Source organism: Microcaecilia unicolor, chromosome 4, assembly GCF_901765095.1.
Source record: "Microcaecilia unicolor chromosome 4, aMicUni1.1, whole genome shotgun sequence".
NCBI classification, from domain to species: domain Eukaryota; kingdom Metazoa; phylum Chordata; class Amphibia; order Gymnophiona; family Siphonopidae; genus Microcaecilia; species Microcaecilia unicolor.
The window spans coordinates 44,083,439-44,109,229 of NC_044034.1; the positions used below are offsets into that span (position 1 = coordinate 44,083,439).

A 25,791-nucleotide genomic window follows, 5' to 3' on the forward strand; every position below is an offset into this window, starting at 1 on the left:
ATGGGACTGCTGTTTTGCATTGTTTATAAGCGAAGTTTTTTTCTTTGACCTTGGATGGTACATTGTGCTCCAGCTTATATAATAGAAGCTTGAGCCTAGTTTCTGAGGTCATCTCACTCAGAGTGTTTCTACATTTATATTTTGAAAGAACTATTGATGCCTAAATTTGGGCGCCAGAAAAAATCATCGCCCAGCGCTGTTCTATAAAGAGCATTCCTGGTTGGGCACCCTGGCATGCCCGAATTTGGGCACCAGGGACTTATGCCTGCCGAAACCAGGTGTAATTCCTGGTGTTCAATGTGGACATGCAGCCCCAATATTCTATAACACTGTGCGCAAATTTCCAGAATGCCTTGATCTGCCCATGCCCCTCCCATGGCCATGCTCCCTCTTGGGTTGCATGCCATGGGAATTGGGCACACAGTTTTATAAAATAGCATGTTGCAAGATGCACCATCAAATCCAATTTGGGGCCAATTTAACATCAATAATTGATTGCTAGCACTAAATTATTGATGTTAATTGGCTCGTTTCCCAATATAGTTGCACGTGCATCTCGGGATTGCATCCAAATTTGGGCATGCAATTTTGAGCACCCTTTAAAGAATTCCCTCATATATGGGCGTGAATGCACGTGTCTTTCACTTATGCGCTTAGCTTACAGGATACTGTAAGCTATGTGCAAGATCTGTAGCACTTAGCCTGCACATTGATCTAGTGTGACTGAATGCACCTAACATTGTGTGCACATCTTTGGGCTTACGCCACTATTCTATAATGACATCTGTGCACACAGATGCCATTACAGAATTTCTGCTCATCTCTCCCCATTGTGGCACCTAATACGTAGCACCCAAATATAGACTTGCCCCATAATTTGTAATAGTTTCTTGCAAGCTGACTCTGCCATCCTCCTTAGCAAGGTTTCTATCACTCAGTCTCAGCATCTTCAGCACTCCCTACTGAATAAGACCAAAAATATAATGCTTCTGTATCACTTCATGGTGCAACTTCACCTTGAGTATTGTGTTCAATTCTGTTTGCCATTTCTCAAAATGTTACCGCCTCTCTTAGATGTTTCAACATAACCAATACTCTTGCCAGCTTCATGACAAAACACACAATTATTCCTAATATGTTAAAATGTTATAATTAATTATCTGATTGTATCATATATTTCATGTTATTCCTGAATACAACTTCCATACGAAATGATCCACTAAAAATATATCTCAAAAAAGGAAGGAAAAACCTCAAAGAGATCCAAATCCAAAGATTTACAGAGCTAGGTGTGATCATCATCAGCAAAAACCTTCCATATAAACATATTTTTTTATTTGTCAATGTTCATTTTTCATAAAACATCTCAGTATACAGCAATATTGAAGTCACTTCTTTCATATATTTAGTAAAGGCAATCCATATTCAGTGAGAAAATCCTCAGCTTTACTGATCCAAAAATCAAATGCACTTATCTTTAAGCAGCACATATAGAGCCAGCTTCTTCAATAACTCTCCAAACACCCTGGACCAACGATGGGCAGCGTTTCACTTAGCTGCGTCAGGGTCCAAACTGTTGGGGCTATTCTAAAGAAAGAAGGAAAGTAATCAGGCTTAACTCACTGAAATATATACATATTAATAAAACTCACTCAGTCTCTCACATATCAGGACAGCACTTCCCCTTCTTATGGCTGCCTCCCGGCTCTCACAGTCCTTCAAAACGGCCACCCCCTTTCACAAGTGACGTCAGAAGCTTTTACTTGATTCCTCCAATCAGAAATTCAGAAAAAATGACACCACTCTATACACATGAATTCAAACCTGTGGGTTCCAAGGATTTCAATGCAAAAATCCACTTCTGCTCCTGTTGAAGCAATATCCTACGCCTTGTCTCCTCCTCTACGTCGCGGAGCCACTCGCTGTAAAACTACACAGCACAATTCATGAAAAGAATGCTTGTGTTCCGTTCGATGAACAGAAAGTCTTCCGATGAAGATTCTACTGGTGTCAGGGTTTATGTATATATGAGTTAAGCCTGATTACTTTTCTTCTTTCTTTAGAATAGCCCCAACAGTTTGGACCCTGACGCAGCTAAGCGAAACAATGGCCATCGTGGGTCCATGGTGTTAGGAGAATGATTGAAGAAGCTGACTCTATGCTGCTTAAAGATAAGTGCATTTGATTTTTGGATCAGTAAAGCTGAGGATTTTCTCACTGAATATAGTAGAGCTGTGGATTGCCTTTACTGAATATATGAAAGAAGTTACTTCAATATTGCTGTATACTGAGATGTTTTGTGAACATTGAAAAATAAACAAATATATGTTTATATGGAAGGTTTTTGCTGCCGATGAAGAGTAGATCTTGGTGATCACACCTAGCTCTATAAATCTTTGGATTTGGATCTATTTGAGGCTTTTCCTTTCTTTTTTCATATAAATCTCTATTTTTGAGTGGATCATTTTGTTTGGAAGTTATCATCATTGATTTTGTGATTCCACACCCATGTTTGATGTTGTAGTATTTTCCTGAATGTAAGCCACATTGAACTTGAGCTTGTTCAGGACAGTGTGGGATACATATGTCATAAACAAACAAACAAACAAACAAACAAACAAACAAATACATAAATAGATAGATAAATAAATAACGTTAGACTCACAGAAACAGAAGCCTGCGCGGCCGCGTTGCTGATCTGCAAGGGCAGGCTTCTACATGGAATGTTGCTAGTGGAATAGCAACATTCCATGTAGAATCTCAAATAGTTTCAACATTTCATGTAGAATCTCGAATAGGGAAAGGGAAATGGGACTTGATATACCGCCTTTCTGAGGTTTTTGCAACTACATTCAAAGCGGTTTACATATATTCAGGTGCTTATTTTTGTACCAGGGGCAATGGAGGGTTAAATGACTTTCCCAGAGTCACAAGGAGCTGCAGTGGGAATCAAACTCAGTTCCCCAGGATCAAAGTCCACTGCACTAACCACTAGGATACTCCTCCACTACCCATTGTTTATGGGGCTGCATAAACAAATACCACCCATTCCCATTTTACCAACTCTGTCATTATCTCTTGAGTGAAAATCATTGAGGTAGCAGTTTGCAGGATTTATATTTCTGCAAATGTATGTGGATGCTTTATACTTCTATACCTTATTGCAGATTTTAAAGAGAAATGGTCCACTTACAGGGCCAGCCCAACCACTAAGTATAGTAGGCATCTGCCTAGGGCAGCACAATGGGGGGGGGGGGGGGGGGGTGGACACAGTCACAGCAACCAATGTGTCTATGTTCAGCATCTCATCATTCTTCTCCTCAAGTTGTTTAACAGCTTCCCTTTTTTTGCCGCACCATTGGCATATTAGTCAGCTTGCATATGCAACACTGGTTGCACCTAACATGGAACCTTGAGCTTCTGCAAACGATCCTACCCTCTCTGACCTTATTGTTTGAGAATGGATGGGATCTGGAAATCCTTGAGCGAGCAACAGAGTCTTATATGGGCAAGCTTGCCCCGCTGTGGAGGAATTAAGGAAGGGAAGGGAAGCTGCTGAACACCTTGGGGAGGAATAGGGAAAGAAGGAAATGCTGGACACCATGGGCGGGGGGTATAGGGAAGGAGACATGCTGGACGGCACGGGGAGGGGGAAATAGGGAAAGAGAGAAATGTGGACTGCATTGGGAGGGGGATAAGGCAAAGAGAGAGAGAGAGAGATGTTAGACATCATGGGTGGGTGGAGAGGGAAAGAGAGAGGAGTTGGACATCATTGGGAGGGGGGTAGGGAAGAAATGCTGGATACCACAGGAGGGGAGGTAGAGAAGGGAAGCTTCTGAACACCTTAGGGGAAAGATGGAGAGACCACATTGCCTGAGTAAATGGTTTTGAAAACTGACCTCCAAAAGACTTGATAATTTACTTCTAATCCTTTAATTTGGAGAAGCAGAGATAAGGCAATATCTTTTTTTGGACCAATAATTTTGAAAAAGTTAATCTGTAAGGCATTCCACACTTTGAGTGATCCAAAGGTTTATGTTTCTCTATTTTAAAATTCCTCTTGCTATTCTAATTGTTTCTCTGTAGGAGCGACAGTGAGCGTTATTTTAGGAGTGGCAGGCTATATATCCATCATCATATCTGCCTGTACTGTTGTTGTATATACTTTACTGGGTGGTCTATACTCAGTTGCCTACACAGATGTGATCCAACTTCTTTTCATGATGGTCAGCCTGGTAAGTGCCATCTGTGTCCCTGTTTCAGAAACATAGAGGTCAATATTGAAACAGCAGTTATGTTACTAGGGTACGCTGGCATTTATGTGCCAACATTTAGGCTTAGTCGTCTATACCATGTCAATGACTGGTATAAATGAGTGTAACTGTCTGTAGTCCAAAACCTTAGTGCTGGGCCAGAGGCGTAGCCAGACTCCGTATTTTGGATGGGCCCAGAGGTAACTTGGATGGACCCTTCCACCCCCCCCCCCCCCCCAAATATTTTCCTGGAGATATTTTGTAGAATATAGATTTTTTTTTTCACCTACCCCGCATCTCCCCTCCTCTTCTCTGTGGCATCCTGGCATCTGTATTTCTGTCTCTGAACCCCATCCTTCCCCGGTGCCTGCAGTGATTCATTCTCGCTGCTTGTGCCGGCCTGCATGTTTCCATCTACCGTGTGCCCATGTCCCACCTCATAGATGTCATTGCCTGTTTCCTGTCTGACGGGACATGGCAGATGGAAGCCTGTGGGGCCGGCTCAAGCAGCGAGATGGAATTGCTGCAAGTGCTGAAGATGCCTTTATGGTACACCGGGGAAGGATGGGGTTCAGAGACAGAAGCACAGATGCTGAGATGCCATGGAGGAAAGAGGGGAGAGAGCAGTGTGGTGCTGCTGCTGGGTGGGCCTGAACCAGGGTTTTTGTTGAGGGGGTACTGAGTACCGGCACCTTTTCCATTGTCTGCTAAATTTGACCCATAGTCCGCGAGTTTTAATGAAAGAGCTCAGGCTCTGCACACCAATTGTGTCTTGTCATAGATTTTGTGACTGGTTGCAGGGGGCCTCAGTGATCACCCCACCCCTGAAGGGTGGCCTGGCATTTGAGTACTGGCACCTTTTTTCGCTGGAGAAATGCACTGGCCTGAACTATGAATGGGTGGGACTGGGCTATGGGTGGGGAAAGACTGGGCGAAAAAACTATATGCTCGATATTGAGTGTGGTGTAAGTGGGCAGGAGAGGCTCCTGCCCACTTAAACTACACTGAACTGGTCAGCCAGGGATACTGAGTGGCATTTAGCCAGGCAGTGCTGCTTGGTATTGACTCTGACTGACTTGGCATAATCCACAGAGTGCCAGGGTAGTCCAGGGGCAGAGTCAAGAAGGACCCAGTAGTTATGTGGAAACTGGCAATATTCAGTACTGGTGGCCAAATATCTAACTGGGCAGATAGGACCACATAAAGGGCCAGATTCTATTAATGTTGCTGAAAATTCAACGTAAGCAAAGAGCACCAAGAGCCTTCAAAGTAGAGACAAATCTTTAATTTATAGACCCAACACGGGCCATGTGTCAGTGGTCATTTGGACAGCCAAGAGGTTTGCCGCCATTTTTTTCAGAGAACGCTGACCTGGAGTGCTAGAGGGCACCTCTTTGATCATTGTTTTGTTTATTAACCCTGCACTGGGTTCATTTTGTCTGACATTTGGCAGTCCAAATGACCTCTGACACAGGTGCTGTGCACCGGAACACGGCCCGTGACGTGTCTATAAATCAAAGATTTGTCTCTACAGGCTCTTGGTGCTCTTTGTTCACTGTGTATGGTTTCTACTTTGACCCTCTCTGTGTTGTTGTGCTGAAAATTCAATGTCAATAAAATTTGGTGCTCAATGCTATTCTATAAAGGACGCTTCAGGATGAGCAGTCTTTATAAGAGCTGCGATGAGCACCAAATTCGGCGCTTAACTTTGGATGTGAGGACTTATGCTGGCTGAAACCTAGTGTAAATTGGGCACAGATCCCTGCTATTTTGTAACTGTGCGTATCTTTTGTAAATACCCCAGACCCCTCCATGCCCTACCCATGGCCATGCCCCCTTTTGAGTTGTGCGTGACCCAATTTAGTTCTGCACAATCCAATTTAAGTGCCCATTGTTACAGAATAGCGTTTAGCCAGATCAGCACCCCAATCGTAATTAGTGCTAATTAAATGCTTGTTAGCTCTAATAATTAAATCATTGGAGCCCACTAACTAATTATTTTGGGTGCTGATCTGTGATCCACACCCAAATTTTGGTGCCCAAATTTGGGTGACTGTAATGCTATGAATTTACAGCCTGTCTCACTAACACAGACTGCTCAGGAACTACCGTGGATTCTTTTGGATTCGTGACAAGTAAATTAAACCTTTATTAGAGGAGCTAAATTCTACAATGATTAGCTATAAACACCCAATAATGAGAAACAATCATAAACAATCATAAACAATCATTACATCATTGGTCTCTACATCTAAGCAATGCAAAGAGTTATTAGACTAGGAAATGAAGCAATAATACACTATACATACAACATCACTGGTCTCCATCATCCAGGCTCTTATCATCAGCTGGTAACTACATCGACTCAAAATACAGCCCCCAATTTCTCTTAGCCTTTTTCCAGGACAGAATATTAACAGCAATATTACAGTGTGACCTTTTGAGCATTTGTTTGCTGTTAAAGTGAATGTTCCTGTGGATATCACCAGGTAGACAGCAGAATGGTGGGGAAGGGCCCCATCCTTGGCCACCTTTAAATCTAGACTGAAAGCCCACCTCTTTAACATTGCTTTTGACTCGTAACCACTTGTACCCACTCGCCTCCACCTACCCTCCTCTCTTCCTTCCCGTTCACATTAATTGATTTGATTTGCTTACTTTATTTATTTTTTGTCTATTAGATTGTAAGCTCTTTGAGCAGGGACTGTCTTTCTTCTATGTTTGTGCAGCGCTGCGTATGCCTTGTAGCGCTATAGAAATGCTAAATAGTAGTAGTAGTAGTAGTAGGCTACTGGGGTCATGGCCTCACCAATAGAGAATCAGGCTGAGGTCGAGAGAGGAGATTGGTTTGTTTGACTTCTCCAACCTAAAATGTGTTCCACTGCCCTTCTCACCAGACCAGATTCATGATAGAGTGAGCATGATGCGGTACAACTTGTCACATGCATTCCCTTAGGTGAAATTGCAGATAATTTCATAGATATAACCAAATAAAACATGGAAAAGAAAATAACATTTTTTTTATTGGACATAACTTAATACATTTCTTGATTAGCTTTCGAAGGTTGCCCTTCTTCGTCAGATCGGAAATAAGCAAATGTGTTAGTTGATAGTATATATAAGTGAAGCTTCAGAAGCTTTGATTTCTATTGATAACTTTTAAGAGTGGACTAACATGGCTACCACACCTCTCTACTTATAGATATAACAGAAAGTAACAATGTGCATACATCAGTGAACAAAAGTAGTAGTCCATTGTTGCAGAGCAAAATTAGTGCTACATCACATACGTTTTAGTGGAGATTGTGTGTCTTTTTGTTATGGCAATCACTAATCCTACCCGTACTCTAGGCAGTTACATAGGTACTTATGAAATGTGAGTATGCAGAAAGACAAACTAGTATGTATAGCAATATTTCTCAGAATGTAACCTACCTTCATAAATGTAACGATTACTATTTTAAACACAGTGGATATGTGTACCATTTGCCCTACTGAATCCAGCTACTGAAAATATATTTTATACTGCTTTTAATGGATCTTATCAAGCCGCTTGGATTGGTAACATAGAAACGGAATATATTGGAAGATGGCTGGATGACTTTGTTTATCTGGTAAGATTCTTTTCTCTTTCTAGTCTAGATGGGATGGGGTTAAACTGCTATATGACGTCTTGAGAAAGATCTGTATCCTTGGTCTTCACGCCCAGTCCTTGAGGGCTGCCAATGGGTCAGGTTTTCAAGATATCCCCTATGAGTGTGCAAGAAGAGTGGATACCAGGATGTACCTTAGCTAAACTTTCTCTTATTCATCATTGTTTATGTACAGCCAAATTAGTTCTTGCTATATCATGGAAGGATCCAGGTGTCCCCTCAGTGCGTAAAATATATTATATTTAAAAACTGAAGGTTATCATTTTTGTTCTACTGTTTTACCATTTCAAAGCTTATTGCTGTATTTTGGTACTTTTAATAAAGAACCTCTTTAAAAAAAATAATGTGCATGAAGGAAATTAGCATGCCTACTATCTTCTTTGTATGCAAATCTCTCTCATGCATATTCATTAGGGATATCCTGAAAACTGTAAATGCAAGACTGGGGGGCTGTGGGATTCAGTGTCACTAGAAGAAGAGTAGGTACAGAAAAAAGTAGCAATCAATAAGCCAGCTATAAGGAGTAAGGGAAGAAGAAGAGGAGCAGAAGAAAAATTCCACATGATTAATACAAGCAACAGTAGCATGATCACCAAAATGCACACAACACCAATGACAAAAGTATTCTAATGTAGTTATCCGTTCCTAAAGGGTAAAAGAGTCCAAAATTCATCCTATATCAGATACTGAGTCCACTGTATACCACACTGTCACAAAGTTGACACAGGCGGTTAGCTTGGCAGAGTTTAAAAAGGGGTTGGGCGGTTTCCTAAAGGACAAGTCCACAGACCGCTACTAAATGGACTTGGGAAAAATCCACAATTTCGGGAATAACATGTATAGAATGTTTGTACGTTTGGGAAGCTTGCCAGGTGCCCTTGACCTGGATTGGCCGCTGTCGGGGACAGGATGCTGGGCTTGATGGGCCTTTGGTCTTTTCCCAGTATGACATTACTTATGTACTGTGTCAGAGGCAACAGCAGGGCAGAGACTATTTGCAGACCAATGAAACCAATGTGGGTCTTCCTCAGTCAAAACAGCAAAAGGAATGGAAGCAGCCACATGAAAAGGTCCTTTATACAGTGGTAACCACCAATGGGAGTGCTTTTGGACTTTCAGGTATACCAGGTCCCCAGGTTGATACTAGATCAGCGGTGGTGCTGTGTCCGAAGGTGTTCGTTGGCAGACCATCTGTATGATGTTTCTGGCAACAGACAAGGCTGAAAAATATAAGGCAAGATCATCAGAAGCACAGACAGGTAAAGGTTTCAAGGCAGGGGGGGGGGAACAATTTCCTTCTGGTGACAATATGGTGGGGTGTCAAAGCAGAGTGAGACAAGGGCATGTTCTTCAGAGCAAACAAAGCAAAAGGTAATGCCTGTAACCAAGTCAAATTAGTGTCTGGCATGATTTTCCTCAAAAGATTTTTGAGGAGGCCATTATATCTTTCCACCATAACATTGGCTTGCAGCCTGTAAGCACAAATGCAATGGTGAGCACACTGCAAGAGTGTGTTCAGTTGCTGAAATAAATTATTTCTGAAATAAGTCTCATTGTCAGATTGAATCCTCATGGGCCCTTCAAACCTAGGGAAAAGTTCTGTACGTAAGGCATGCGCAACACATTCTGCAGATTCACGGGCACATGGAAATGCTTCAATCCATTGTGAATAGGGAATAAACTTCCTGAGCCGGTACGCCAATTGGAGGCATATTTTCAAAGCACTTTGGGAGGCTAAGTTCCATATGTTTCTATGGAACTTTGGGAGGCTAAGTGCTTTGAAAATAAGCCTCCAAGCCTCATCTCTGGCCATCTTCAAATCTAGGCTAAAAACCCACCTTTTCGATGCTGCGTTTAACTCCTAAACCTAAACCTTCAACTATCCCCTATCCCTGATATGTCCTGGCTGTCCTAACCCTTACTTGTCCTGTCTGTCTGTCATAATTAGATTGTAAGCTCTATTGAGCAGGGACTGTCTCTCCATGTTCAAGTGTGAAGCGCTGCGTACGTCCGGTAGCGCTATAGAAATGATAAGTAGTAGTAGTAGTAGTAGTACAAACACATACCAGCAGATACTCCTTACCTTTGCAAGGAGTTTGCATATCTGTAAAACCAATACGAAGTTCAAGAAATGGGCCTTGAGGCCTTGGGATATGTGCATCAAGTGGTGGACGTAAATGTCTGTGAGATGGAGTGACAAAAAGGCACACATGACAAGCATTAATTTATTGTTGTAGGATCATTTTCATGTTAGGAATCCACCATTTACCTGAAAGCTGAGACATCATTCCCAGGACAGAGGTGTGGAGTGGGAGATGTACAGTGGGAATAAGTAGTTGAAATATGATAAAGGGAATGCAAGGTGCACCAATAGGATGAAACCACACACCCTTGGAAAGATAACATTCAGCTCTTTTCCAGGTATCTAATTCAGACTTTCCACTTGTGCAAGAATATTGGGGAAGTCACGCACACAGGAACTGAGAGTGGAGGGGAGGGGGTTTGTAACAGTTGTTAAGTTTCCAGAGGAAACCAGAATATTCTGAAAGATAGCAGTGAGCATGTACACAAATATTATATAACTAGTAAAAAAGGCCCGTTTTGGTTTTCCTCCCCCCCCTTCGCTCTCTCCCTCTGTCCCCTCCAAGTCCCACGGCCCCCTTTCCTCCCCTCCAATTTCCATGGCTTCCTCCCTCTCTCTGTCACTCTCCTTCACTCTGTTCTCTCTCCGAGTTGCAGTCTTCCCTCCCTCCCTCTGTCATTCTCCTTCGCTCTGTCCTCCCTCCGAGTGCCAGTCCCCCCCTCTAAAATCACCAACCCCCCTCTCCCCCTCTCTTACCGGGGTCCCGTCGGCAGCATTGAAGAGTGAGCAGGATCAGCGAGTCTACTGCCTTTCCTTCTCTTCGCTCTGAGCTCGGGCCCCGCCCTCATTTCCTGTTTCCGCAGGGGCGGGACCAGAGTCAGAGCTCAGAGCGAAGAGAAGGGAAAGCAGCAGACTGGAAGGGATGTATGACGTCAGTGTTATCTACCGCAGGTAGCAGACCACATCCGAGTGAGCCACGGTCCCAGGCAGCGTCAGAACGTTGGAGGTGAGAATTATTATATAGGATGAAGTAACCCCTGTGAAGTGGGAGGGGATCGGAGGTAGTGAGCTAAGAAGTTAGTTCATTTCATCCTCACTTCTACTAATTTATTATTTTTCTTTGTTACTGCAGAAGCCGTTCTTACCTGCCTACTTGCTGAATAAATAAGAAAGATTATTAATGTACAACTCTAGAGTCTTTACTACTACTTATCATGTCTATAGCGCTACTAGACGTACACAGTGTCTTTGTGTATTATTGGGTGGTAATCCTCCACCGGGGGTGAGTGTGGGTGCAATCCTGGATGGGTGAGGCTGGCCCATGGCCCCCCAGTCTTGCATTTACAAAACCTGACCCATTGGTGGCTCTCAAGGACTGAGAATAAGGACCAAGAGTCTATATGGTTTTGAAAGATCGAAATGTCTTTGAATAACTTTGGATTGTTTAATAAAGAGTATTGCACGGTTACAGCAGGTCTATGGTTCATGTAACTGCGAGCATGTACATGCAGGCATGCCAATGCCAGGTTACAATAGCATCCTACAACAGAATCTGAGCGCCCAGATGCTATTATTGAATAGGTTCGTACTGCAAATTTTGGGGTGCCTAAAAGAGGTTCCCATTTATAGAGGTACCCCTATAATACTTTCAGTAAGCTGTAGCTTGGCCAGAGCTATGTTGTGTAGATCATATAGGGCCGTGTGTTCCTTAATGACTGATCTGCACTTTGGTTCACTTCTTGTAGGATGACGATGATGATGACGATCATAATGATGACGCAGCACATTCTTTGCCTGTGTCACTATTATACCATCTACAGCTTGCATCCCTGCCAGTCAGAGTTTCATATATGCGTGCTGGACAAAATATCTGAAAATTTCCTGTTTAAGGCAACTGTGGCTTCATCATCATCATCAGTTGTGTCTTCAAATGCAGTGGGAGAATGATCTAAACTGCAGTTTCTTACAGGAATCGATCTTTCCTCTTTTGCTAGAGTCAGCACATTGAAGTCTTTCATCTTTGTATAGCAATTAGTATGACTCTCATGTTCTTCAGCCTGTGACTGTATATATTTTGAACCTGAACGCAATACGTAACGTAACAGAACTGTTCTTACTGCCGTAATTCTAACTTTGCAGAGTCTTAACAGCATCACCTGGCAAATCTACTTCCAAAGAATTCTTGCTGCCTCTTCAACTTGGCAGGCAAGAATCACATCCTGTATGGCAGGGGTTCTGACTGCAATCTTGGCCATCCCATCTGTTCTCATTGGTGCAGCAGCAGCATCTACAGGTAACTAAAACTGTATGGATTTGTTGTTGAATGTTAAAAATAAGAATTATAATTAAGCCACTTCAAAAACAAGTTTAAGAGGTAACACCTACCGCTTATGTGATGTGTCATTTTAGGAATGCAAATTTCTTTCATGCACATTAATATTTAAGCTATCCCACCTTGATTAAGCAAGAAGTACATTTTAGGTTTAATATTTATTTATTTATTTATTTCCAAGAATTTCTATACCGCTGTAACTGACTAGCAGAGCAGTATATAAGCTAAAATAGAGGAAAGGAAGACAGGAACTCCAATAAAAATATAGAAAAGCATATCAATCGGGAGTAAGAAAGGTAAGGGCGGGCAAAGGATATCAATCAAAAGATTGTAGAAGGTAGAATTGTGTAGCTGGTGTTAACAGGCAGTCTCTCTGAACGCCTGGTGAAATAGCCAAGTTTTGAGCTGGACTTTGAAGTTCTTGAAAGAGATATTGCTATTTTTTGGGATCTTGCCAGGTACTTGTGACCTGGATTGGCCACTGTTGGAGACAGGATACTGGGATGGACCTTCGGTCTGTCCCTGTATGGCAATACTTATGTACTTATGTACATATTCTACCTAATAATTCTCTGGCAAAAATAAATGAGTAACAAATTACAGGCCAGTGGCCTCTATCCCTTTACTAGTAAAGGTAATTGAGGGCATAGTCGCTCACCAATTTATGGATTATTTGACCTCCTTTTCTGTTCTTCACCATACACAATCTGGCTTCAGACCCAATTTCAGCACAAAAACAATCCTAACCACATTAATTCTAACTTCAGAAAAGAAATTAGCCTAGGCAGGAAAATCATCCTTATTCAATTTGATATGTCAAGTGCATTCAATATGGTAGACCATAATTTGCTACTTGCACTAATGGACAACTTAGGTATAGGAGGGTCTGTCCTAAATTGGTTCAGAGGATTTTTAAGATTTAGATCCTATCAAGTAAAATTCCTTAATTCCATCTTCTCCAAATGGGTTCCAGACTGCAGAGTCCCACAGGGATCCCCCCCCCCCTCACTCATTTTATTCACAAAAACCTTTAAAACAATGCGGAAACTAAAAAGAATCAGGCATCTCTTCCCTAATGATATGTTTAGAACCTTAGTACAAACATTAGTATTATCACACTTCAATTATTGCAATGCCATTTATGCTGGCTGTAAGGAATCTTACAGCAGCCAGATTAGTCTACAAGGCTACGAGATTTGGAAATGCAACCCCTTTGCTTATAAAGTTACACTGGCTCCCAATAAAAACCAGAATAAAATTAAAGCTATATATATTTGTTCTCAAAACTCTATATGGCTTAATCTCTGATTATATGCAACCTTTAATTGATCTCCTTCTCTCCCTGGTTCAAGAGATTATCTAATTCTTTACTAGCCTAGTTGCAAAAATGTGATCTACAAGTCAATCTACATGTCAGGGTTCTCTTACCTCTGTATCAAATGGTGGAATTCCCTGCCAAAATTCATCAGATGGGAACCTAATTATTTGATATTCCGGAAATACCTTAAAGTTCTCTGTTTAAGCTATTTCTCACAGATGATCATAATTCATTTAAACCCCTAATTGTACAATCATTCAATTTCTCAGTTCCATTCTAATTGTTATTATACATGGATGACTATAAATTGATACCTTTTTTTACGTCTAGCCTTCGTTTCCGTATTACATATTGTAATTACTCAATCCTCATTTATTTTGTTATTACAGCTTAACGTATACTATTCAGCATCGCTTTTTGTACTGTTAGTCACAATAAGTTGTTAAGCCACATTGATCTGTTGGGATAATGTGGGATATAAATGAAATAAATAAAATAAAATAAGTTGCTGCTAACTTAAATTATATAGAGGGGCATAATTGAACGAAAACGTCTATCTCTATGGGCGTTTATCTCCGAGAACGGGTCCGTGAAGGGGCGGACCGAACCGTATTTTCAAAAAAAAATAGACGTCCATGTTTTATTCAACAATTTGTGAGCTGGGCGTTTTTGTTTTTCAGTGATAATGGAAAATGAAAGCGCCCAGCTCAAAAACCAATAAATCCAAGGCATTTGTTCGTGGGAGGGGCCAGGAGTCGTAGTGCACTGGTCCCCCTCACATGCCAGGACACCAACCGGGCACCCTAGGGGGCACTTTTACAAAAACAAAAAAAAGGTAAAAGAGCTCCCAGGTGCATAGCACCCTTCCCTTGTGTGTTGAGCCCCCCAAATCCCCCTCAAAACCCACTGCCCACAAGTCTACACCATTACTATAGCCCTAAGGGGTGAAGGGGGGCACCTACATGTGGGTACAGTGGGTTGGGGGGGGGTTGGACGACTAAGCATTAAGCAGCACAATTGTAACAGGTAGGGGGGGATGGGCCTGGGTCCACCTGCCTGAAGTCCACTGCACCCCCTAACAACTGCTCCAGGGACCTGCATGCTGCTGCCAGGGAGGTGGGTATGACATTTGAGGGTGAAAATAAAAAGTTGTGACACATCATTTTTTGTGGTGGGAGGGGTTAGTGACCACTGGGGGAGTCAGGGGAGGTCATCCCCGATTCCCTCTGGGGGTAATCTGGTCATTTAGGGCACTTTTTGGGGCCTTATTCGTGAAAAAACAGGGTCCAGGAAAAGTGCCCTAAATTCTAGCTACAAACGCATACTTTTTGTCCATTATCGGCGAAAGGCGCCCATCTCTGTTCGGGTGATAACCATGCCCCAGTCCCACCTTCACCACGCCTCCGACACGCCCCCGTCAACTTTGTACGCTTCCGCGATGGAGTGCAGTTGAAAACGTCCAAGTTCGGCTTTCGATTATACCGCGTTATTCGTTTTTGTGAGATAAACGTCCGTCTCCCGATTTAGGTTGGAACTTGGGCGTTTTTCTCATTCGATTATAAGCAGGATAATATTGGGCTCAATGGGTCCCGTGGTGCCCATAGTTAACAATAATTTTGTTTTTTCTGTGTTCAGTTTTCAACCTGTGAACTGACATCCAGTGTTCTATAGTGCTGAAGACTTTTTGCAAAACACCTCCTTCTGCACTGGGAGAAGAACTGTAATGTCATCTGCATAACTAAAAAAACACCACACCTAGGGCCCTGTTTACTAAGCCGCGGTATAGGCGTGCTAGTGTTTTTAGCACGCACTGAAAATTAGCGTGGGCTAATGCTAGAGACGCCCATTGGACTATATCTAGCTTCTCCTACATCAGCAGGCAACTATGGAATGCACTACCAAAGGCCTTAAAAACAATGCACGACCTAACAGCCTTCCAGAAATTACTAAGGACCAACCTGTTCAAAAAGATATATCATAATGAGCCATCTTAAATGACCTAACACCATAACTCTACCAAACCAGATAAAACCGAATTCTCTACACCTGACCGCTTCAGTCAGTTTTCACCAATGAACATTAACGCATCACCCCCTTATTACCCATGCCTGAAATGAACTGTCTATTCAACTTACTTTATAATTTACTTCAACATTTATGAACTTTAATGCAACACTATTTTGTATTTCTCAATCCGGAAATGGCGATCGCCATTACGGCATAATGTAATCCACATTGAGCCTGCAAAGAGGTGGGAAAATGTGGGATACAAATGCAACAAATAAGTAAATAAATAAATATGGGTGTCTCTAGCATTTAGAATGTGCTAATTTTAGCATGAGCTAAACACACTAGCCCGCCTTAGTAAACAGGGCCCCTAATTTCTCCTGCACAAAACCTAATGAACGTACATATAGATTAAACAGTAGTGGAGATAGTGGGGAACCTTGCAGTAGCTCTTATACTAATTAAATTTTTTAACTAAAAAGTGAAGATAAGTATAGTGAGATTTGCAAAAAGAAATCAAACAACATCACAGGACCTCCAGTCTCCAGGAGGGTCTCTGTGTAGCAGCATACGGTGGTCTGTGAGACTGCTTGTAATAAGTACTGGCTGGGTCACATCAACTTAGGAGACAACATGGCTGCCATTCAAAAGAAACTAAAATTGAATATTTTTACTTCTGTAATTGTCTTTTGCTTATGTTTGACGTATTTTTGCTATACACTACCTTGAGTAGATTCCTTAAAAAAAGGTGGTAAATAAATGCTAATATATAAATATAATACAAATGCAAATACAACAACTGTAAACATGTATACAACTGTGGGGGCAGAACAGGATTTGCAGGTTTTATATTGAAAGCCAGTTGAATCCTGTATAGAATCCAGAAATACTTTTACTGTCCTTTGTAGCTAATTTAAAGGTAGAGAATGGGCTGTGATATAGCGGATGGCATGTTGTATGGAATTGTTACTTTGGTTTGCCAACCCTCTCCCTCATTTCCAGCCTTAGTACTTTTGGCCAAAGACACCACTAGCCTGCTGTCCTCCTTACCTTGATCATAGATCACCCGCCTCAGCAGGTCTTGATGAGAACCAGTTCCACTGCTCTATGTAACCCGCCCCCCCCCCCCCCCCCCACACACACACAGGTGCAGAAAAGCTAATTCTGGCTCTAGTGTATTAGATGTATGTAAAGAAGGAGAAAGATGCATTGAAAGTGACCCCAAGGTGATAAGGCCAAGATGACCATAAGATGAGAGTGTCATGCACAGAGACAGAAAGTGACACTTTGCCCATCCCTAATATTGAAAGCTCCCAGAATACCTCTTCCCAGTTTCTTTTTCTGTTCTTTCTTCTATAGACTGGAATCAGACAAGCTACAGCTCTCCAAGCCCTGCTGAAAGAGGAGAGTCCAGCATGATCTTGCCCATTGTCCTGCAATACCTCTGTCCCACCTACGTGTCTGTTGCTGGCTTAGGAGCCATTGCTGCTGCTGTCATGTCTTCTGCAGATTCATCCTTGTTGTCGGCCAGTTCCATTTTTGCTCACAATATCTACAAAAAGATGCTAAGGAAAAAGGTGAGATATTCATCTTTTTGCTTTTCAACACACCAGGCCTGTTTTGGGCAACTGCCATCTGCATAGCCAGGATTCACTGGTTTTGAGATATACAAATAGGATGTAAAATAAATTAAGTTTTTATATAATTTAATTGCATTTAGGGGCTCATTTTCAAAACAGAAAAATGGCCAAAAGACGGCATAAAGTGGCAGATGGATGTTTTTCTCGGAAAAAAGTCCAAATCGCAATTTTCAAAACTCTTATTTGGAACGTTTTTCTCTGCAGTTTGTCTAAATTGCAAGGGGGTGTGTTGGAGGTGTGTTGTGGGTGGGACTGGTACGGGCTTATGATTTGGATGTTTTTCTGCGATAATGGAATATGGACAAAATGTCCAGGCCAAAAAGTAGGACATTTTGGTCTAAATATCTTTCAGTAACGACTAAGTTCTAAAAAGGTGTCCAAACAGACCAGATAATCATTGGAGGGATGAAGGCATGACCCCCACTAAATCCTTCAGTGGTCAACTGACACTTCTCCCACACACCTAAGAGGTGAAAGTGACAGTACATACCAGGCTCTATGATAGCGACAGATATAATGGCCAGTCCTCTTAGAGCAGCAAGCAGATCCCTGGAGTAGCCTAGTGGTTGCTGCAGTGGACTTTAGAGAAGAGGACCCAGGTCCATATCTCATTCTAACTGGTACACTTGTGGTAGAAAGTGTGAACCCTCCAAAACCTACAACATATCTAATGTACTTACATATAGATAACACTTACAGGCTTAAGGGTTATTGTAGTCAGGGCAGTGCCAAGGGTCTCTGGTGTCCCCCTGCAGACTATCAGTTGGTGCCCCCCCCCCCCCCCAGAAATTTCCTTGCCTTTGTTCCTTTCTTCCCAGCTGGTTCACTCCCAGTTCCCCCAACCTGCAGGGCCAAATCATCAAATGCACTTTCTTTATCCCCATAAGTAGGCCCGCCCAGGGCCATTACAGTAATCAAAACAAGAAGGCGATGTCTTACCAATGTCAGCAAAAAACAAAATTAATTGCGGATCCGGATCCAATCCAAGCAGCGGCTCTCCTCTGTCCTCTCCGCTCTCCTTTCAGCACTCTCTCAATAACTCGACGGCGGTCGGAGACTCGCACTGCGCCTGCCTGGCAATGTGCTCCTGCTCCGCGTCCACGACGAGCGAGGCTCCAATCCAAGGTGTGTGCGTGGAAGAGCTGGGGGCGGTGCCAAACAGCTGAGCACTGCGCATGGGACAGGAAGGCAGCAGAGCAGTGCATGCGCATAGGCACCGACGCGACTTATTTTTAAATTTTTAATACTACACTCGGCCGGTGGCAGCGGCGCCCTTGATTGGCAGGCTTACCCCGCTTACTGGGTTGGCACGGGCCTGATTGTAGTGGTGTATAGCTGGGTACAGTGCATTTTTTGGCTATTCCTGGTGGGCTAACCATACAATATAAGAGGGTTATGGTGAGATGTGTATGTTCTGCCCTTTCACTGGGTGTGATTGGCCAGTCTAAACCAGAGTATAGAACATCACAATGAGAAGACTCAGAGCTCTTGAACCAAAATCTTCTTGAATGCAGTAATCAAACAAGGAAAAATAACTTACAGTTCAGATTTGCTGGACAAGAGTTTTTGCCTTGCAAACTGGGAGTCTGTTCGCCACCAGTTCCTTCTCCATGCAAGAGAGAAGATGGGAGTAATTCAACTACATGCTGAGTAGAAATGCTATTTATACTTTTACACTGGTAAAATCTTGATAGCGTCACAGTAGCTTGAAGGGGGGTCATACAGCAGAACACAGCATATGCAGTTTCAGTTCACAGAGGAGATAAGCTGCAGACTAACTCTTACAGGCCCGATGGGGAGAGAAAGGGAGGGGGACAACTAGCCAAGCATGCACAGGAAATAAGGCAAGCCAATAGAAAGAGTCCCATAAGACACAGGGATCTGGGACAGGTTGTCTGGAAGAGCCTATTACAGAGAACTACAGGATTACAAGGATTTTTAATTTAAAGGCACAACCCTATTTAAAGATACAGGCAATGTAATCCGTTACAGACAATGCTTAACATATATACCGTATTTTTCGGACTATAAGACGCACTTTTTTCCCCCAAAATTTGGGAGGAAAATGGGGGGTGCGTCTTATAGTCCGAAGGTAGCGTTTTTGGACCTCCGTTCCGTACTTACAGGATTCCATGTTCCCTGGTGGTCTAGTGACGTCGGGGCAGGAAAGAGCCCCCTCTTTCCTGCCCATCGCGCTGCTCTCCGTGCTTCTCAATGCTTTCTGACGGTCTCGGCGATATTCATTTTGAATCTCGCCGAGACCGTCAGAAAGCATTGAGAAGCACGGAGAGCAGCGCGATGGGCAGGAAAGAGGGGGCTCTTTCCTGCCCCGACGTCACTAGACCACCAGGGAACATGGAATCCTGTAAGTACGGGACGGAGGTCCAAAACCCGGACAAGACGCACCGGAGCACCTAGGTTTTAGAGGAGGGAAAGAGGAAAAATTTTTTTTCCTCTTTCCCTCATCTAAAACCTAGGTGCGTCTTATGGTCCGGTGCGTCTTATAGTCCGAAAAATACGGTACATAAATAGTATATACATAAACAACAAACTGCCTCCATGCAAGTGAGGACAGAGCCATGTACCTGAGACCTTTTATGTGAAGTCTACTGCAGTTCCCCTTAGGCGGCCCCACTGCTCTGCTAGGATGTCTGTGTGGTCAGTCTATTAGGAATCCTGGACCCCAGACATCCCAATAGGAGGTTTTTCGGTAGGACTTTGTTTTTTTTTTTTTTTTTTCCAAAAATGGTACCAAAAGATAGACACACTGTGCAAAAACCATCTAGAAAATGGCCATTTTTGAAACTAAAAGCTAGACATTTTTCTGGTTCAAAAATCGCTATGCACTCGATTTTTGAACATTTTCAGCAAAACATCCTAAATTGGACTTAGACATGCCAAAAATGTCCCTCTTAATGTATTATTACATTTATATTCCACTTTAGCCAACAGTCAGTTCAAGATATATTACAACCATTCTCTAAAAATTATAAAACAATATAAAAATAATAGCAACCCTGGGGTTAGCACATTTTAAATATTTGGGTAAATATTCAACCATATGGTTAGTGTTGTTTTAAAACTCTGGCTGCAGAAGCAAAAAAAATATCTGGGTATTCAGTACCATTATGTGGATAGTGACCAGCATAGAATATTCGGATAAGGGGTTCAGTACTGAAACGTCTCTGGAGAGTAGCAATGTTCAGGCTGATATGCAGATGACTTATCCAGCTTTCTATCTATCCTTTTAGATAGTAGATTGAATATTGCCACTATCAGAATAAGTTCCTGGACTGCCCATGCTCCATCCTGGCACTGTCTTCACAGTGCAGAAGCAGTTTGCAAAGATATTCAAAGTCAGTATCTGGATAGTGCTGCTAAGTATCCTGGCCAGCAGCACTTATTGGATAGCAGGTGGTTATTAAATAAATACAATTATATATAGTGCTGTTGATTAATCTCCGTGAACATATGCAATTAACGAATAAATGTTTACTGCGCTTAAATTAATGCATACAGTCTGCAATGGTTGGTGTTTTTTTAATTGCTGACCGCTGTAGGCCTAATTGAACATCCACACCTGAAGCTCCATGAAGACCCCCCAGCACCTACATCCCCCTCCCCAGAACAATCCCACCCCTGAATAGGAAATTGCTGCTATCTGCCCTACCCTAAACCACCAGGGCCTCCTTTAGTTAGGCCCGGGGGGGGGGGGGGGGTTCTGGGTAGTCCTTGGGAGGGGATGGATGAACTTGGTTAGGAGGTCTTCAGAAGGGGAAGTTATTTGGGGGACTTTTTTGGGGGGATGGATGTGATTGGGGATGTCTTTGGGGGCTGGTTTCTTCTAGGGAGAATCAAGAGGGGTGGATTTTCTGGGAGGGGGCTTTGAGAAGAAGGTGGATGCTCTGGAGGGGTTCAGGATCAGGGTAAATGTCCTTGAGGGGCTTTGAGAGGAGGGTATACGCCCTTGGATCTCTGTGAGAGGAGGGTATAATCTCTGGAGGGGGGTGGGATCAGGAGGGGTAGATGCTCTTGGAGAAGGGCTTTGGGAAGAGAGTATATGCTCTGAGGGGGGGGATCAGAGGGGGTAGATCCTGTTGTGGAGGGGCACTGGGATGAAAGTGCATGCTCTGCACGGGAAATAGACTTCAGGATGAGTGGATGCCTTTGGGGGGTGTTAGAGACTGTGATTTAAATGCAATTAATTTGAATTAAATTTTTGATCAACCAATTAAAAATGTTGACTGAAAAACAGTTAAGAATAAATAAATTAATTGGATCAATATATAAAGTTAAGCTTTATATTATAAAAAGCCTTAAACATAAATTCAATAAGTTGACCTCAGTTTATTTTTCCAGGAGAGGAGAGTATGTTTTTGTAACAGTTGTGATGGAATATCTAAATAATTTTAATAATGAATGGGTGTTTTTCCCTTTGCATATTTTAGTAATTTGTTTAAGTGTGTCACTCTTCACACATTTAGGTTTTTTTTCTCACAAAGAAGAACAACTAATTGTACAAAAGGACATCGATATTTTGCTTTTTTTTAATTCAAAATTAGAAGACTTTAATCTGTACCATTCATTGGTTTTATTAACCCAGCTGCCCTCTGACTAGAACTTTTGACCTTCAATTTGTATTTAGTATCTTCCAAGAAAATATGAGTCCTTAAGTGGCCACAGTGTGTCACTATACTACAGTCAAAATGCAGCTGATTTCTTCAAGAACTGGCAAAAAGCAGAATGCAGTTCTGTATTCTACAGGGGTGGGGAGGGGGCACACCAACATCCATACAGAACAGAGGCATAGCTCAGTGGTTGCTGCAGTGGGCTGTAAACCAGAGGACCCAGGTTTAAATCCACTTTAATTCTTTTTTTTTTAGTAGAGAGGTGTGGTAGCCGTGTTAGTCCACTTTTAAAGGTAATCAATAGAAATAAAACAAAATAAAACATGGAAAAGAAAATAAGATGATACCTTTTTTATTGGATATAACTTAATACATTTCTTGATTAGTTTTCAAAGGTTGCCCTTCTACGTCATGATGAAGAAGGGCAACCTTCGAAAGCTAATCAGGAAATGTATTAAGTTATGTCCAATAAAAAAGGTATCATCTTATTTTCTTTTCCATGTTTTATTTCTTTTTTTTTTTTTTTTTGGTACTTGTGAACCCTCCAGGAATAGAAAAATACCTACAGTGCCTGAATGTACACCATTTCAATAGCCGTCAGGCTTGTGGTGTATATTTTTAGGTATAGTAGGTATTTTTCTGTTTCTGAAGAGTTTTCTTGGGAGTTGAACCTGAGTCCCTTGGTTTGTAGTCTACTGCACTAACCACTAGACTACTTCCTACATATGCATGCTCCTTGGCCCACAATACCTGAAGCTGTCTTAGAGCATGATATTCCTTTCCAGTTTCACTTTCAGGGGAGAGGGAGTGGGACCAGTGGCGTACCAAGGGGGGGCGGTGGGGGCGGTCCGCCACGGGTGCACGCCGCTGGGGGGGGGTGCCGCGCGCCTGTTGGCTGAGTCCTCTCGTTCCCTCCCTGCTGTTCCCTCTGCGCGGAACAGGTTACTTCCTGTTCCACGCAGAGGAAGCAGCAGGGAGGGAACGAGCGGACTCAGCCAAAAGGCGCGCGGCACCCCCCCCCGCAGGTAAAAATGCACCCGGGGGGGGGGAGGGTGTAATTTCACCGGTGGGCGGGGGGGGGGGGGGCTGCACTGCATCTGGGGGGGGGGTGCATCGGCGATCTGCCCCGGGTGTCAGACAGCCTAGGAATGCCACTGAGTGGGACAGCAATCACTGTGGGATTAAGGAGGTGTCATTCCTTAATCCCGCCAGTGGCCAGTTGCTCAAAGCACCTTTTTGTACTTTAGATATGATTAAAACAGGTCTAACTAAGGACATCCTTCTTTATAGATATGGATGTTTCATTCCCTTCGGTAATCAGTGTTGGACATTCTGACCTTGGGCCTTCTCTAGTCCCACCCGAAACATGCCCACAACTCTCCCTCTTGCTATTTGGATGTACGGCTGTGTTGAACATCCAAATCCTGCCTTTAAAACATTGGGATTTGGATGTCTCAAGCACATGGATGCTCGTTGCAGCATTTTGAGACATCCATATGCTCCAAAAATGTGTCATTGTCTGGTGGTGGATTTTGGGCTCCTCTCCTAAAGTTTAACACCAGCTAAGACAGATGTATATTCCAAAACTGACGCATTCTAATCACTAATTAGAAAGAAAATTAGTTTTTCAACGTTTTGTTGTCTGGTCATTTTATTTTTCTGATTGTGTTGGTCCCCATCTCTGGTTTCTGCTATCTCTGTCCTCTTAACTCTCTTGTCAGGGTCTTCTATCATTTAACATTTCTCCTTTCTTCATGTTCAACATGTGGATAAAGGTGAGCCAGTTGATGTAGTGTATCTAGATTTTCAGAAAGCTTTGGACAAAGTTCCTCATGAGAGACTCCTGAGAAAATTAAAAGTCATGGGATAGGAGGCAATGTTCTTCTGTGGATTAGGAATTGGTTATTGGACAGAAAACAGAGGGTAGGGTTAAATGGCCATTTTTCTCAATGGGTGAATTTAATTTTTTGTTACATTTGTACCCTGTGCTTTCCCCACTCATGGCAGGCTCAATGTGGCTTACATGGGGCAATGGAGGGTTAAGTGACTTGCCTAGAGTCACAAGGAGCTGCCTGTGCCTGAAGTGGGAATTGAACTCAGTTCCTCAGGACCAAAGTCCACCACCCTAACCACTAGGCCACTCCTCCACAAGGATCTGTACTGGGACCAGTGCTATTTAACATATTCATAAATGATCTGGAAAATGGAATGATGAGTGAGATGATTAAATTTACAGATGACACAAAACTATTCAAAGTTGTCAAAACGTATGCGGATTGTGAAAATTGCAGGAAGACCTTAGGAAACTGGAAGACTGGGTATCCAAATGGCAGATGAAATTTAATATGGACAAATGCAAAATGATACACGTTGGAAAGAATATTCTGAATCACAGTTACTTGATGCTAGGGTCCACCTTAGGAGTTAGAACTCAAGAAAAAATCTGTCTGTCATTGTAGACAATATGCTGAAATCTTCTGCTCAATGTTCGGCGGCTGCCAAAATCAAACAGGATGCTAGGAATTATTAGGAAAGGGATGGTAAATAAGACCAAGAATATTATAATGCCTCTGTATTGCTCCATTGTGTGACCTCACCTTGGGTATTGCATTCAATTCTGGTCACTGAATATCAAAAAAGATATAGCGGAATTATAGCTTAACAAAGAGAAACCAAAATGATAAAGCGAATGGAACTCCTCTCATATGAGCAAAGGCTGAAGAGGTTAGGGCTCTTCAGCTTGGAAAAGAGATGGCTGAGGTCTATAAAAGAGATGTGTTTGAGGTCTATAAAATCCCAAGAGGTGTAGAACGGGTAGAAGTGAATCGATTTTTCACTGTTCTGAAAAGTACAAAGACCAGGGGACACTCAATGAAATTACATGGAAATACTTTTAAAACAAATAGGAGGAAATATTTTTTCACTCAAAGAATAGTTAAGCTTTGGAACTCACTGACGGAGGATGTAGTAACAGTGGTTAGCAAATCTGGGTTTAAAAAAGGTTTGAACAAGTTCCTGGAGAAAAAATCCATAGTCTGTTATTGAGATAGACATGGGGGAAGCCACTGCTTGTCCTGGGAGTAGTAGCATGGAATGTTGGTACTAACTGGGTTTCTGCCAAGTACTTGTGACCTGGATTGGCCACTGTTGGAAGCAGGATACCATGTCTTTTGAAGACACATTTCTTTTTGAAAGCCTTCCTGGAAGAATGAAGTGTATTGTAATAATTGTTTCTTTTTAGCTGATTGTGTGAATCTGTTAGTTGTTGTTTTTATTGTTGCTTATGTTTATGTTCTTTTGATTATGTATGTTTTATTCTTTGTTACCTGCCTTAGATAAGGCAGGATACAAATAAAATAAAATAAATAAATAAATAGATGGACTATTGGTCTGACCCATCACAGATGTTCTTATGTTCTTATCCATCTTCACTCTGTGTCCCTGTCCCTGTTCTCCCCCTGTGTTCAGTATCTCCCCTCTCTGTGTCCCTATCCTTCCTGTATGTTCAGTATCTCCCTCCTCTGTGTTACTGTACTCCCCTATGTTCAGCAGCTCCCCCGTCTGTGTCCCTATAGTCCTCCATCTTCAGCATTTTTGTTTTCTGTATCCTTCTCCTCCCCCAGGTTCAACATCTCCCCTTTCTACATCCTTATCCTTCCCCCATGTTCAGCATCACCCATTCTTGCACTTATTTCCTCTTGGGTCCAGCATCATCCATGTGTACCGTGCCTATGCTCCCCCAAGTCCAGTATATCTTTTTGTTTCCATATTCCTTTCCACCATGTCCAGCATTGCCCTTTTGAATACTTATATCTATGCTCCCAAATGCCCAGTACTTCCCCTCTGTATCCATATCCCACCACCTATCCAGCTTCTC

General features: G+C 42.5%; 1 protein-coding gene across 1 annotated transcript in view; it reads left to right on the top strand.

The window, feature by feature from the left end:
• Positions 1–25,791, top strand: part of LOC115468457 (high affinity choline transporter 1-like) — a 55,546-nt gene that overhangs the window by 21,712 nt on the left and 8,043 nt on the right. The window contains exons 4-7 of the mRNA XM_030200193.1: positions 4,087–4,235; positions 7,724–7,867; positions 12,129–12,282; positions 17,006–17,223. Coding sequence (XP_030056053.1) covers positions 4,087–4,235; positions 7,724–7,867; positions 12,129–12,282; positions 17,006–17,223 — 665 coding nt within the window. The remainder of the gene's footprint in view (positions 1–4,086; positions 4,236–7,723; positions 7,868–12,128; positions 12,283–17,005; positions 17,224–25,791) is intronic.